The sequence below is a fragment of the Vicia villosa genome, unplaced genomic scaffold (assembly GCF_029867415.1).
Source record: "Vicia villosa cultivar HV-30 ecotype Madison, WI unplaced genomic scaffold, Vvil1.0 ctg.000881F_1_1, whole genome shotgun sequence".
Lineage (NCBI taxonomy): Eukaryota > Viridiplantae > Streptophyta > Magnoliopsida > Fabales > Fabaceae > Vicia > Vicia villosa.
In genome coordinates, this window is record NW_026705397.1 from 64,594 (window position 1) to 81,527 (window position 16,934).

The 16,934-nt window shown below is 33.5% G+C and overlaps 1 protein-coding gene across 2 annotated transcripts; it reads left to right on the forward strand.

The window, feature by feature from the left end:
- The first annotated feature begins 1,143 nt into the window (after positions 1-1,143).
- On the forward strand, positions 1,144-16,934 carry LOC131631893 (disease resistance protein Roq1-like). 2 transcript variants are annotated; one of them, XM_058902654.1, is made up of 9 exons: positions 1,144-1,731; positions 1,962-3,066; positions 3,252-3,524; positions 3,632-4,839; positions 4,936-4,991; positions 5,903-6,127; positions 15,832-15,986; positions 16,338-16,500; positions 16,650-16,934. In XM_058902654.1, exons 1-8 carry the CDS (start codon positions 1,262-1,264, stop codon positions 16,440-16,442), a joined length of 3,597 nt encoding a protein of 1,198 aa, XP_058758637.1. In that variant the 5' UTR covers positions 1,144-1,261; the 3' UTR covers positions 16,443-16,500; positions 16,650-16,934. The 2 variants fall into 2 exon arrangements, with proteins under 2 accessions (XP_058758637.1, XP_058758638.1); XM_058902655.1 differs by lacking the exons at positions 15,832-15,986; positions 16,338-16,500; positions 16,650-16,934 and adding an exon at positions 12,034-12,308.

The window sequence follows — 16,934 nt, forward strand, 5'->3', positions numbered from 1 at the left end:
ATATAATTATTTTCCATTTTGCACAGTTGAAGGATTTTCTCTCTAGCATCATCCACCAATTAGGTGCTAGTGCAAGCATAGCACAAGAAGATGAGATAATGCAGTACCAGATCTAGTCCTCGGTGAGACTTTTGAGACAACTGCTTAGGAGACTTAAGCAACTTTGAGTTTGTCTAATGTATGTGCATCATTATTGGAGGTAACAATCAATTTTGATATTTATATTCTTAATTTATGGTCTCACTTTGTCTACAAAACTAAATGTTTAAAAAAATTAACAAAGTAATTAAAACTCTTAAAAATCTGCTCTATGATCTAACGAAGTGTATTGTATGTGCATCATTATTGGTGGTTGCAGCCAAAATTAGTTTTTTTTTTTTTTTTGTTTAAATACCTTAGACAAGAAAGGGGTTAGGATTGCTTATATTTGAGCTATTTAAAATTTGTGTGAAGAGGTATCGACTAGTGTACGGACATGTCACGCGGTTTAAATATCTTGGGTTCTTAATACAAAACAATGGAGAAATAGAAGGGGATATAAACCATCGAATTCAAGCTGGGTGGCTCTAAAATGGAGAAGGACTTCAAGAATTTTATGTGACACAAAGGTACAACTAAAGCTCAAGAGGTTGGTGGTCGAACGAGAAAGTCACTCCGCATGACACATTCGGGTAAAATCAGATGACCAATGATAATAGTCGATCTCGATAACAATTAACAAGGTTGTGTAGGTAATAAATTAGGTTGAACTGGATAATCTGGTCTCTGAAATATTCTTAAAATACCATGACACCTAAAAAAGATATGGTGTCTCTAAAATATTCTAAAAATATCACGACACCTAAAAAATATGGTAGACAATTGTTTTTTTTTTTCCATTTATTTCATGATTTGAGTAAAATAATAGATACTAAAATAAAATTAATATTATCTTATAAGGTCTCTTTTTATATATTCTTGACTTTTGAGGATAAATAAATGCTAAAATGAAATTAATATTTTCTTACAAACACTATAAGGGAACACCTACAATGACATTTGAGTTTAATATATTGTTAAATCAAGATATTTTCATTTAAAAAACATTAAGAAGGAGACTAAGTGTGAATTGCCAAGTCAATGTGTAGCCAATTTCAAGGAAGTAAGGAACTGTTACACCAGCTCCTTTCTCTTGTTCATATATATTAAACCTTTCTTCTCTAATTTAAAAGATTAGAAATCTAGGAGAACAAAAAGTGAAGTTAATTCTGCATCTCTAATCATGGCACTACCTTCTTGTGATTGGACTTATGATGTCTTTCTAAGCTTTAGAGGCATTGATACCCGAAACAACTTTACTGGTAATCTCTACAATTCTCTTCATCAAAGAGGTATAAACACTTTCTTTGATGAAGAAAAAATTGATAAAGGAGATGAAATCACACCTACTCTTCTCAAAGCCATTAAACACTCGAGAATTTTCATTGCTATTTTCTCCAAAGACTATGCATCTTCAACTTTCTGTTTGAATGAGCTTATCACCATTCTTGAGTGCGCCAAGCCACCTGAAAGGTTGTTTATTCCTATTTTTTATGATGTGGATCCTTCCCAGATTCGACACCTAACTGGAACTTATGGTGAAGCTTTCAAAAAACACGAAAAGAGGTTTAGAAATGAGAAGGATAAGGTGCAGAAATGGAGGGAAGCTTTGCATCAAGCTGCTAATGTTGCGGGATGCCATTTCATATCAGGGTACCTCACTTACCATTTTTTATGTTTTTTTTAACACTTGCAAAATTTCACATATCTGTTTCGCGCTATTTTATTTCCTCATTCATGAAATCTTGAAGATGATCTAGTTGAAGGAAATTTTTTTAAGAAGTATTAATATTTTGTTATTTTATTAGTTTTGTTTGAGGTGAATAGACTAAGCACAATCAATGATTCGGTTTCAATTTACATCTGCTTTTTGTATTAAGCAGGTCTGAATCAGAATATAAGTTTATTGGGAAGATAGTTGATGAAATCTCTATAAAAATCAACCGTGTTTATTTGCATGTTGCAAGTAAACCAGTTGGGTTGGAGTCTCAAATGTTAAAAGTTACAAATCTCCTTGAACTTGAACCTAATGAGAGAGTCAGCATGGTAGGCATATATGGAATTGGCGGAATTGGAAAATCAACACTTGCTCGTGCTGTGCATAACTTGGTTGCTGATCAATTTGAAGGTGTGTGTTATCTTGCTGACATAAGAGAGAGGGCAACTAATCACGATCTTGCAAAGCTCCAAGAAACACTACTTTCTGAAATACTCGGGGAGAAGGATATTAAAGTGGGAGATGTTTACAAAGGAATTTCAATGATTAAAAGGAGGCTCCAAAGAAAGAAAGTCCTTTTGATTCTTGACAATATTGACAAAGAAAAGCAGTTACAGGTACTTGTAGGAGGACATGATTGGTTTGGCTTCGGAAGCCAGATCATAATCACTACAAGAGACAAGCATTTGCTGGCCACTCATGGGATTGTGAAAATGTATGAGGTCCCACAGCTAAACAAAGAAAAGGCTCTTGAATTATTTAGTTGGCATGCATTTAAAAATAAAAAAACGGATCCAGGTTATGTGGATACTGCAAAACGTGCCGCATCTTATTGTCATGGTCTTCCCTTGGCTTTGGAGGTGATAGGTTCTCAATTGTTTGGAAAAAGTTTAGCTGTATGGAAATCCTCATTAGATAAATATGAAAGAGTCATTCATAAAGATATCCATGACATTCTGAAAGTTAGCTATGATGATTTGGAAGAAGATGTAAAGGGTATTTTTTTAGACATAGCCTGTTTCTTTAATTCTTATGAAATAGGCTACGTCAAAGAAATATTATACTTACACGGTTTTCATGCGGAAGATGGCATTGATGAGCTTATTGACAAATCCCTCGTGAAAATTGATAACAATGGCTGCGTGAGAATGCATGACTTGATTCAAGATATGGGCAGAAAAATTGTGAGGCAAGAACCAGCATTGGAGCCTGGAAGACGCAGTAGATTATGGTTTAGTGATGATATTGTTCATGTTTTAGAAGAAAACAAGGTATGCTGGTTAGAGTATACCCTCTTTGCTTTCTTATATTTATACATTTTAATTTATACATTTTTGCTGAAATTTATTAGTAGAGACAAACATAATGATTTAGAAATTTGTGTTTACAACCATAGATGTAGATGACAAATTCTCAACCTTTAATTTTTGTTTGAATTGTTATTTGAAATTGAAAGGGAACCGATTCAATTGAAGTCATAATTGCTGACTTGCGCAAAGACAGAAAAGTGAAATGGTGTGGAAAAGCATTCGGACAAATGAAGAACTTGAAAATTCTTATAATTAGAAATGGACGGTTTTCCCAAGGTCCTCAAATTCTTCCAAATAGTTTGAAAGTGCTTGATTGGAGCGGATACGAATCATCCTCCTTACCTTCTGATTTTAATCCCAAGAATCTTGCAATGCCTAACCTGCCTGAAAGTTGCTTTAAACATTTTGATTCATTCAAGGTATGTATCCTTTTAATGAAAGTGTACGATGAACATGTTCTGTTTGGTTTAAATTATGTTTATTTGAAGTTGATACGTAACAATTTGAGGCTTCTATTTTTCTTTAGGTATTTGAGATGTTGAACTTTCTAGATTTTGAAGGCTGCAAATTTCTCATTGAAATACCTAGCTTATCTAGAGTACCAAATTTGGGGGCACTGTGTCTTGATTACTGCACTAATTTAAATAAAATCCATGAATCCGTTGGGTTTCTTGACAGACTTGTGTTATTAAGTGCTCAAGGATGCAATCAACTAGAAAGTTTGGTTCCCAAAATCAATTTGCCATCTCTAGAGACTTTAGATTTAAGGGGTTGCTCAAGTCTCGAGAGGTTCCCTGAAGTAGTTGGAGTAATGGAGAACATAGAAGAGGTTTATTTAGACCAGACTGCAATAAAACAGTTGCCTGTTACAATTGGAAAAATGGTTGGCCTCCAACGTTTGTTCTTGAGGGGATGCCGAAAGATGATTCAGCTGCCAAGCTACGTATTTCCCAAACTTGAGATAATAACTTCTTATGGTTGTAGGGGATTTCAAACATCTGAGAATGCAGAAAAAGTGAGTCCCAAAGTGTTTGCAAATGCCATGTGTGTTTATAATGAATATGGCAAGTCCATCCTTCATGTGTATTCTAGTAATAATGGCTCCAACGATGTCATAGAAGTATGTAATCCGTGGTGGAATTTCGATGGAATAAGTCTTGCATATCTTCTATTTAAACTCATTTGTTCGGGGTGTTTACAGGAGAAGTTACGTTTTAGTATTCTTAAAAGGAATGAATCATCTGTGTGTTTTCAGTTCCAAAAGAAATTTCCCCGGATAGCTCTATGGTGTTTGGTAGAACCTGGATATCATTTTGACAGCATGGTGTTGAGTTTCAAGCTGAATGTACTCATCAATGGCACTAAGCAACTCACTTCTTCATGTGAATACATATTTTACAAACAAAGAAAGACGGACCAAATGCTTTGTTGTGATCTAGTATGCAATGTGGAGGGTTTATTTTCAGAGAATGAGTGGAACCATGTGGAGATTTTATGTGAGATGGAACATCTCATGCCCAGTGCCCACCAGGGTTTGATCTCTAACAGGATTCTAAAGTGGTCTCTCCTATATGTGTTCCTAGAAAATGGAAATGACGATTTCGTCTTATTTCACAATCTTGGTTCCTCTTTGTTAAAAAAACAGAAAATAGAATTTTGGGAAGGTAAAAAAAATCAAGAGATTCGGAGAATAATGGAAAGAATAACATTATCTGGTTTTGGTTCCATGGGAAGGTGAAAAATATTAGGCTCTGTTTATTTCTGCCTGATTGAAAGAATAGGTGTGTTAAGTTGCTTCTTTTTATTTATGTTTTTTGCTGTCCATTTCAGGAGAAAACTCTTCAAAGGCAACCTCAAGGGATGTTCAATTACCGAGTTAGCAGAAAGTAAGAATATACTTCTTTTTTTCATGACCTTATGCCACATTATCAAACACAGCCAGTTCTTTTTATTTACTCTATAGTGGTAAATGAAACTTCAACATCTATCATAAAACACTCTCAATATCATTCAACATTTTGCATGAATAGCTTATAAATAACTTTGCACCAATGGTCATAACTTGAAGCTTCATAAGTGACCATGTTGAATATGTAATGTGCGGGAGTAGGCTGGGCTGGGTTAGGCTTTGTCAAGTCTGAATTTCGTCTACTAAAATTTCCAAGACTAAGACTGGCCTATGGTCTACCATAGACTTATTTTTTTGACCATATTAGCCTATTAGTCTTCTTAAAAACCAATATCATTTGAACATATATAAATAAATAATTCAAATAATATTTAAATGTACTATTGAATCAAAAGTACAATGAGACTAAATATGTATTTACATTGACTTATTTGAGCTTACATAAAAGCATAAGTTTTGTGAAATTATTAGTTTGGGAGAACTTATGAAAACAACTTATATTCTCAAGTTTTTTAAGATAACTAAACTTTTCATTTGTATTTAATATAAAATGCAAAATATAATATAAAAAATAATAAATTTATTCATATTTATTAAAGTAGGTCGGTCTGATAAGTGTAAAGGACTTTTATTAGGGCATGTGGTCTAGCCTATTTAACTAATTAAACTTATAAAAAAACCTAAGTTTTTTCTACTTAAAAAAACTTGACCTGGTCTTGACCTAGAAGTTAAGACCGTAGACCCCTGTTAGTCGGTCTGATCTAACTTATTCCCGCCCTCTAGTTTAATGTATCATATTGAAATGTCTGCAGTATACCACACCATGGCATTGTTTTCCTCTTATGCTAGACTAACATTTTGCTTAAATAATTTTTTCACCTTTTGCAGATTTTGACAAATTGAACAAATTGATGTTCAGCGTCATGAACCAATTTTGTGCAAGTACAGCCTCAGATAATAAAGATGATGCAGTGCAAAATCTTATCCTCGACGAGACTTATGAGGCTCAGGAAATTAAAGTACGCTATCATAGAGATTTGTGTTTGCCTTTATTATCAAATAAAACGGAGCTCAAAGAAGAGTATAGAAAAAGGAAGAGATTTTTATTACACGGTGAGTGATACTCCCTCTCTTCTTTTATAATTATCACTTTTGTGAAAAAATTTTGTTTCAATTTAATTGTCATTTTCAAATTTTAATGTAGTAATTATTATAGTTTTGTTAAAATTGTCCATAACCAATTATTATGAGAGAGATAAGTATATTGAAATGATTAAAAATTAAGGGTATTATACACAAAAGAAAAATTATAACTTAAAAAGTAACAATTATTATTAATTTTTTTGATATGTGTAAAAAGTCAAAATATAACAATTAAAAAACAACTGAGGGAATAACATTGTAGTATATATATTTAGAAGGAACGTGTAAATTTATTTTATTTAGTAGCAAAACAAAACGTATATATTATATAAGATAGAGCAAGAAACCAAGTTTTACAGACCGAAAAAAGAGCACGAGCGTTGAGCCAACAAAACAGACACGGGCATGTCTCAGTCAAGTAAAAATGTGCATATAAAAGTTCGAAGAAAAGTATGCATATAATAAAAGGGATTGTTATAATCACATACTCATTGGAGAATTAGGTAATCAATAAGATAGGTTAAGTAACCACAGCACATAATATCTGTCATACTCTCTTTATATATTGGATTTGTGTCTGCCTACCCATATATAAATAGAAAATTTATTTACCCACCTTTTTACTTTCTTGGTCACTCCGTGTGAAATTTCCAAAATATCTCCTGTTTTGAAAATGCATTTCCGAAGTCACTTATTTTATGAGAAAAAAGGTGATTTCGGAAATGTAATTCCGAATACATATTTTTTTTGATGAAAAATACTGATTTCGGAAATGTACGTTCGAAATAATATTTTTTTCCTAGAAAATAGATGAATTCGGAAGTGCATCTCCGAATTCACCCCCTTGAAAGAATTCGGAAATGTACTTCCAAAATAAGGTCTGGACAGAAAAAAAATAATAAACAACAACGATTCGATTTATTTAACGGATGAAGATTACATTGATCACATTACATAAGATTAAAGTTACATATTGTTAATTACGTGTAGGTGAGGATGAGTTAACATTTTGATAACGTCGGCCCCCGATCTTTGAAGTTTCGCATCCAACTCGATCGGACCCTTCGAAGAAAATCGGTCGAAAGTTGCCCACAAAACCGCTAAATCTTCGTCGTTCTTGACCTCGAATGGTGTGAACTCAACGTCTCCGTCGTCGTTAAGAGATGGCGAGCAGTACTCAAGCTTAACAACCTTCCGATTTTCCGGATATTGCAATAGCGTGTTAAGCGAAGTTATCAAGTCCGCAAACGGTGTGTCGCGCGAGAAGCGGAATTGGAACGGCATCGGGTAGCCACTGGTGAAGTAGACGAATGTTAGGAGGGGGTAGGTTTGTGTCATTTGTGTTTTGTGGTGTGAAGAGGATGAAGAAGATTGTGTTGTATTTATAGACTTATTGGAGTAATAATGACCCAACAAACCTTATCCTGCATTTAGTGGAAGTTTCGGAAATGAACTTCCGAAGTTGGTCTGAAAACATGTATAATTCGGAAGTTCATTTCTGAATTATGCAGAAACAGAGGTGAATTTCAAATTTTGTGCATTGCATTTTGTTTTGGGTTAACAATACCAAATGCATACAAAATAGGCATAAAATAGGCAATGACAACATAAAACATACATATATTATATATGTATTGAATCGGTCCGATTTTACATGGTAAACGACAATACATACAAAAAAAGACACGCACCGGTCATTACAAACAAAAAACGGCCCGGTAAAAACTAAAATTCGCCGAACCAATCGGTGGCGCCTAAATCTAAAATCGGTATGTTCTTCGATCGCTCTCTATTTTCCTCACGCTCTAAGCTCATCATTTCTTCAAACTCCGCCATTCTTGAAACGAAAGGATCCGGTCAAGTCTCCACCTCATTTGAATGATGTGTCGTCCATTGACAAGAAGTAGCCGATATAGGACACCCGAGTTTCAAAAAAATTGCACGAAGTGGCGCGATCTTAGATACCCGATACATATGATGCGGCTCGATGCGTCCAATGGCGGTCGGCTATGAAGTGGAAAGAATGTCTCACATAGTCCAAATCTCGTCAAATCGACACACACCCGATCGTATGCACTTGCTATTAGATGGCCCATATCGGGAAATGACATCCACTTCGAAACCGGGGCGATACCGCTTAGTGATGGAACAAGTGAATCATGAAGTTTCTCAAAGTTTTCTTGATTGTTAGAGTCGGACGTAGATGTCCCGATGCAAAGTCATCTCCGAAATAAGTTCCCGTCGAATTAGAGTGTGATTTTCTTCTCCTTTTCCGAGCAAACCCGCAATGGCCCGATATCCACAATTATCGTCGCCTCCAAGATCAACTATGTTATCAATATATTTGTCCATAAAAAGAGGCATCTCATCAATGTAGATCATGGGAGATTTTTTGATCGGAGGGGTGCGAGGCGGCTTCGAAATACGGGCTCTTTTGTTACCACTACACTTGGACTTTGGTGTCGATGAATCCGAGAATAATGCATCAACATGTTCAAAGTAGGAAGGAGATCGTTTTGTTGAAGTGTCTTCTTGTGTATTTTTTGGCATTTTCGGAGCTCCTTTCGTTTTAATTGGTTGAGATGGCGGTTTCAAATCGGTGGTCTCCGGAAATGCAATTTTTCGCAATTGTTCTTTTATGTACATTTTCATTGTGTCATCCGCTTTAACAAACTTATCCATTATCATCTCCAACTCGTCGGAGATGGTGATTTTGGAATCATTTTCTTTCGGCGGCTCGAAATCATCAAAACAAAGCTTCTTCCAATGGTCAATTACCTCATCCATTCGTATCGATGAATTCAAATTCATTTTTTTAGAAAGTATACAAGCACGTGGAAGGCCGTATGTCTTTCTAATGGTGCACCCACATTTAGAACTATCAGGACCCGTTGCCTCCGCCCACTTCGCTTCATGAAACATAAAATTCAAACCCGAACGAGATATGTTGTAAATCAATTGCGAGAATAGATTTTTGCCCTTAAACCGGTGTTCCATAACCGTCTTGCTCCGACCGAACGATGTTTGAGTTTCATTGTGTTGATTTTGGAGCATATGGTTTACGGTGTCTCATCCCCGACATAAATCTCTCTTGATATCACCTAACCATCTCTTCAACACTGCATGTGCGGATTCAACTCGGTTAGTCGTGGTGCAACCAAGATGTCTTACTCGATCCGTCCAAGCACAAACAACTTTTTCCTTTACTTTGTCAAGGATAGTGGATTCGACATAATGACAAAAAGTCTTAATGGAAACGCACAAAGACCTAAAGTGTACCAATTTCTCGGTATACAACTCTTCGGAGTGTGCATCTAAAATCTCCCTCCACGCGGCCATAATTCTATCCACCACAACACCGGCTTTGATGACTTTACCGTTTTCATCCGGCCTATCTTTCGTGCCAACCGCGGGTTTGAGCTTACTTCTTACGTTGCACGTTATGTGATACCGGCAAAGTAATGCGGTCGATAACAAAGCATTGTCTCGGTCGGTAACAATGACACTTTGCATAACCTTTTGATCAACCAACAAAGACTTGCATATTCCCAAAGCCCATGTAAAGTTATCTTCTTTTTCACATTCCAAAAAAGCAAATCCGACCGAATATGTCTTGTCCGTCGAGGTCACACCGACAATCTCTAGAAGAGGAAGCCTATACTTGTTGGTCTTGTAAGTCGAATCCATCACAAGAACGATTGCAAATGTGTTGAACAATTTGATACTTTCGGGATGAGTCCAAAAATTGTCACGCACCGTAACTTTGTCCTCGGACGTTCGGAAGCTTGACACGTATTGGTTATCGCCTAATAGTTTCAAAAGTTGTTGCATTTCCGACCGAGGGCCCATTTTCAAGACTTTAAGATTGTGTCGTTCATTGTAAACTTGCTTGATATTTGAAACACAATCCGGTTTTTTCCGCTTCAAATCGGCAAGTATGTTGCGAGGCGCCACTTTGACTATCGATAAATCCGAAATAACATTCTTCTCTTCGCGGGACAAATGACACGCCATTGGATGCCCGTGTAACTTGGCATCCAAGGAATGATTATGAATTCCACAAATGATGCTTAAACGCCACAAATCATCATCCCTCCGAATCATGCGCAACTTAAACGGACACCCACACTTTCTTGATTTCGTGTCTTCGTGTTTTAACACCCGGTTTGTTGGTACATAACCCCCACCTCTCTCGCAATTCAAAATGAAAAAAGCTTTCCGTCTACTATTTCCATTGTCGGACCTTAAAATAACAATGCCAAATCCAATTTTACTAGCTTCGCTACGAACCCAATTGTAGCAACCGGCCTAAAATTTTAAGGAAAAGAGTCGCCACCATTTATTTTATCCTAAGGGAAGGGAATTAAACGGATTACCCTAATGTTCAGAGATTCTAGTTCGTGAGTCGGTTAGACGGAGGGAAGGTGTTAGGCACCCTTCATCTCCCTTGTATTCAAGGGGACCCCTTCTAGGTTTAGGTTTTAAATTGAAGATACGGTAAACGTACATTCACCTATATCCTAAAAAATGGTTTTTATCGATATAAGGTTAAATGTTAGTTTTTTATGGTTATACTCGCTAGGGTTTCAAAACCTTATGCCTACGTATCCTCTAGTGCAATGAGGAAGTCAGAGTACCGTAGTTCATATTAAAGTTGACTGTATTTTTAGAGATTGCGAAGTATTTTAGAAATCTCCTTTGAATTTGTCCGAGTTTGAATTAGTGTAATTGTAGACGTAGTTCGCGGTTGATTTTAAAATAAATTCGCTTTCCTATTTTTTGGGAAAATAATATTAGATTCAAATTATTATGTTGGAAATGATAATAAGAAAAAAATTTGAATTATTTAGATATTTTAGCGATTTATATAAAAAAAATAGGTTAATTAAGGTAAAAGTAAACTTAGTGATTTTTTAGAAGTAATAAAATGTTAATTAATCTAAAATTAATGGCTTGCCTAATTATTATAATGTCGTTGGCTTAGTAGTTACTAACCATATTACTCATTTGATCATTATACATTAAAAAACGATCTTATATAAATAATAAAATTGTAGAATTAATGAATATATAAAAAAAAAATTTAAATGGACAAAATTATCAAACATATTAATTATATTAATTTATTTGTTCAAATTTTAAGAAGTATATATTTATTAATCAAAATAAAAGTTATTAACTACCATTAATCATTTTTATTCAGAATTATACACGGGGGTATATTTTATTCCTAGGTTAGTAAAATGAGAGGAAGTTTGGCCCAAAAGATCAATTGAGTCCAAAATGCTAGAAGGGTGTAATTTGTTAATAAAAAAAATTAAAAGGATCAGACTGGGGTGTGATTAGCGTAGGATTTGAGCCCATGTGAAATAACAAGGATCCGTTGGAATCCAGTGTGTGCGAGTGTTCGTACTTACGGTAGATTAGCGGAGATCTACGCAATAGATTAATTTAGATCAGAAAGTAACTAGGGAGTATGGTAATTGGTGCACACATGATCATTAATTCATTTTTATGAACAAAAATAAACAAAAAAACGTGAAGGGTCTCATGACCCATTTCCTTTTCACTCTCCACCGATTTCCTTTTTCTCTCTCTTCTCATTTGCTTTCTCTTTCGTTCTTCCTCTTAACCACAAGAACCAGAAACCATGAACAACAAACCTCAACCCATAAATATTTTCATGCAATCATCTCCAAAACCTACAAATATTTAAACCCTTATTCCCAAAATCCCCCAATTGCACCCCCCAGAATAACATGCATAAACAAAAATTAAAGTTAAGTGAAGAATTTTTACCCTTTTGCTCGTGTGCTTTCTGTGGTTGTATTAAGATTCACTCCGATTTTTAACCTCCTCCTTGTTTTTGTTATTAGGTGGCGGCGGAACGAAAGGAGATTAGGGATTCAGACTTGAAACCTCTAATCTTCAAAGAATGGGTCGCTATATCTTCTTATACTCCTTCTTTTTTTGTTTTATGTTTTCCCGGTCCCCCTTTACATTAGTTTAGGTTTGATTTTATAGTGCTAAGTTTCAATTTGATTTAGGAAATATTTTGATTGCATTTTGATTTGTGTTTATGAGTTTGATTGAGATTGATTGTAAATTAATTCCGGATTTGATTTGGTGTTTATTATGCGTTATTGATTTAGATTTTGGTTTGTAGTATTCTTCAGATATGTACTTGATTTCATCTTTAATCAATGAAAATCTTAAATCTTTCCTTTTCTATATTTGATTTTGTTGGAATTGGGTTGAAACCGAATTAGAGTTTGTGGTGGTAAAGTGGGTTGGAGCGGCGCCGGTGGGAGAGGTCGAAGAAGAAAGGGTTCTTGTAACCCTAGTTGACTTGGTCAATTAATTAATAGTATGATTTTAAAATGATAACAGTTAATAATTTATCGTTAATTAATTAATTAAATAATAATGGTTGGAGTGAATAATGGATAATAATAGAATTAAAATTTGATAATTAATCACTAATTAACAACAAAGGTATTATATTTAGTGATTATCAACAATAATAGTTATTGATACTAACACTTAATAATTAATAGAGTATTAATACTCCTGATTAATGATGATAAATAAATAAATAATAATATTAATAAAACTCAGCATAATGATAACCAACTTTCTTTGAGCCAAATATTGTCCCTAGTCAACAATATATACTCGTAATGTATATATGTACAGGTAATTAACTATTTTAATAGTTATTGTTAGTCTACACCAAAAATATAAAATATACATGCCATAACAAGTTATATACATATATTAAATAAGTTTTATTTTATCATTTTAACAAGTTATATCATAAAACTTCTAATTATATTTGATAGGCCAAGCTTATGATCTTAATGGGCCATCTATTTTTGAAAAGTTTCTTTGAGAAAAAGGGACCCGTTTGATAAAACATGAAAATAAATCTCCCATCTAAAATGACTTTAAAAATTAACATGAGTTTAATCAAATATAAGGAGAAGATAATTAATAGAAGAGATTTAAATAAATCAAATTGACCATTATCTCCGATGCGGGCAAATTTGGGGTATGACACCAATCACGCAATTGTTCACAACAAGCGAAACTCCGATCATTTGTAAATTGTTGTCGTACATCTACCTCATCGATCATAGATTTAACGTCGATAACCGGATCGTTATTAACGTTGACAACTTCCGGAACTACTACGTCATCGTCAACAATGTTGTCCGGATGCACCATACCTAACATATACAAAAATTAGCAAAATTGACCAAAACTGTTTTTTACTGCCAGAGATGATTTCAGAAGTACATTTTCGAAATTTGTTAGGTAACTTATTTCGGAAATGCACTTCCGAACCATTGCAGTTTCCATCACAGATTTCATCAATCAATGTAGTAAAATAGGGAATGAAATGAGAGATGTTTACCTCAAATTGTAGCTTTCATGCTCCCTTTAACGTGATCAACGGTTTGAAATTTGATTTTGAGACGAAAAATGGTTTGATTTTGATGGAAGTTTTGGAGAGGGTTTGGGTTAGTTTTGGAGAAAAATGACGAAATAGTGAAGGAGCGAAAATGGTATATGAACACTTTTTTTCGGAAATGAACTTCCGAAATATTATCTGATTGTTAAAAACAACGTATTTTTTGAATTTTCATGCATTTCGGAAATGCATCTCCGAAAACACCAATTTTTTGGTGTTTTCGGAAATACATTTCTGAAGTCAAATAAAATCTAAAAAAAAAATTACTTCGGAGATATATCTCCGAAGCAGGGGTAAGTTGGGGATTTCGCTGGAGGTGACCCCATAGGGAGGTGGATAAAGAAATTTTCTATAAATAAAAGTAATTTCTAACTGAAATATGATAGGAAACTTGTATTTAAATGTATCAAAATGCATGCATGCATCATTCATTCGTCTACAATCAAAGTGATTAAATTTGAATATGGAGCTTATTTTGAAAAAAAACACATTCATCAACCAAGAAAACAATCAATTAAAGCTCCACTGAAAAGTATGAATATTCAAGAAAAAAGAAAACTATTATTCACACATACAAACAAAGAATAAAGAAAATATAAACAATTAATTTTGATTTTGATATTTTAGTTTTTTTCAATAATTTTTATAAGGGTAATAAAGAATTACATGTGAAGGGTAATGAGATGAAGATGGTGGTGAAATATAGAGATTTGAGGGGGATTTTGAAATCAATTAGAGTGTGTTTGGTTGTGTGAAGAAAGTGTGAACAGAGAAATAAGTGAAAAGAAGTATGAAGAGAGAGAAATAAATGAGAAAAAAAAGCTGATTTGATGTGTTGATTGGTATAAGAGAAAGATAGAAGAAATAGAAAAAAAAAATATATGAATTATTTTTAAAGTACTAAAATACCCTTAATTTAAAACTATTAATTTAAATGATTTAACTTTTATTTTATTTCACTAAATTATTATAATTTAATTAACTCATAAAAAAACTCACAAGAATCACAACAATGTATTAAATAACTTTACCAAAATCTTACAAAATTTTAGTTGAATTATCTCTATATCTCATTGTACTATATATGTTTGGGGAATAATAAAAAAATTATCTCATATAATTACAAAGATTTGAGACATTGAAATAAGAAAATATAAGTTTTTATCGATGAAATGTTGCGTAAACATCACGAATAATGACAAAATTTGAATGAGTAATAATAATATGGGTACCGAATTTGGGGGCACTGTGTGTCGATTACTGCACTAATGTCTGTTTCTATGTAAGTATTTTCCCTAATGTAATTACAATTCATGACTCAGTTGGATTTCTTGAGAAGCCTGTGTTATTAAGTGCTCAAGGATTATTTGAGTTTTATTGATATTCCTGATTCTCAGTGGCGGATCTATAGGGGTGCGGGTACCCCTCACTTAAAAAAAAAATAATAATAATTTAATAACGTAAACAAGGTGGGTTTGAAGTTTGAACAAATAAAAAACAAAACTTTAAAGTAGTAGCTATTATTACACTAATAGTCTAACACTCTATCTCAATAAGTTAACGGTTCAAATTTTTACTTTTTATTTTGCATAGTTCCATAAGCTACAACATCTACACGACACTGTTACATGGACCAGGATTCAATGACTTTGCAATAGTATAACTTTGATAACTTTAGGCTAAAAAAAATTTCATCACATTAATATAATATATATTAATTATTTATTAATTTAATACTCCCTCCGTCTCATAATAAGTGTCCCATTTGCAGTTTTTCCTTGTCTCAAATTAATTGTCTATTTACAATTCCAAAGCATCAATCATTATTATTTTTCCACTATTATACCCCTATTTATTAACTTCCACGATATTCAACTACTATTAATAGGGGTATTCTAGTAAATGACATTAACTTTTTTACTAAAACCAACACATCCAATCATTTTCTTAAAAACCGCGCACTACTCAAATAGAACACTTATTATGAGACGGAGGGAGTATATCAACTAAAGTTACAAAGTCATAGTAACATCAAAGTTACCCAAGCCACTTCCCTGTTACATCTTCATCTTCCAAAGAAACTTTTAAACTATAGTTTCTACAAAACTTTTTCTTTTCTTCCTTTTTCACAAATAAAATACCAAGCAAAGCTATCAATTATTTCTACGACGACGATGATAAAAAAATTGTTTGTTGACAGCTTCAACAATGACAACGGTTTCGAGTTCGACAACAACAGCTTCGACTTCGACAACCACTTCAACAGCTTCGACTTCGTCTTTGTTTACAGTTTCGGCTTTGAATTCAACAACATCTTCGACTTCGAAAATAACTACAATTTCATCTTTATTTACGGTTCGTTCGCTGATATTCTTATTATAAAGTCTTTTTCATTCATGAACAAACAGTGACAACTTTTTTCATGGCTTATTCATGGCTTTAAGCTTTTGCATTTAAAGTTTGTGTTATCTTTTACTTTCATGAACAAACAAAATATTGCTTTCTGATTTACTTTAATAATTTCAATTCTAAATTGGTTTTATGTGATGATGTGTTTTCTACCTATAAACTATAAATTTAATGTTTGATATTTTAAATGCTAAATTAAATTTTAGTTTGATTTTTAGATTTTATTATATTTAATTTAAGTGTGAATGTGTGATTGATTATTTAAAAAGTGAGATTGATTATTTGTGTATTTTTTAGGAGCTATTTAATGGTCAACATAAGAAAATCGATGCATTTTTCAAAAGGAAAATTTCCGATGAAAATGAAAATTGTATAGCTTCAACATCGACACTTCAGCACTGATTCAATTATTGATGGATTCAAGTCTTTAAAAGAGCGGAAGGAGGTACTTTAATTTGAGGTTGGATATCTCCTTTTATAAACTCTATTTCTATTTTCTGTTGAAGTTATTTTGAATATTTGGAAAAATTGTATTTGAGTTTTATAAAATTTTAGTAAATTGCAATTATAATATTTTAGTTAATTCTTGTCGCCCCCCTAATATTTTAGGCAAGATCCGCCACTGCTGATTCTCAAGAAATAAATTAATAGTACTCGTCGGGGGCAACACTTTCAGAATGTTGGGATGAACATATTGTTTGATTTGTGCTAGAACAATATGGTATGAGATTTCCTCACACCCTCACGTTCAAGCAAAACCTTCTTTGATGATACACATGTGAACAATATGGTGTGTATAGATTCAGTTTTAGATAACTTGTTTGCTCTTTAGAAGATGCACTTGTTGTAAAACTTCTTGATATAACGTTTGACTTCCACACTATGAAAGGCAGA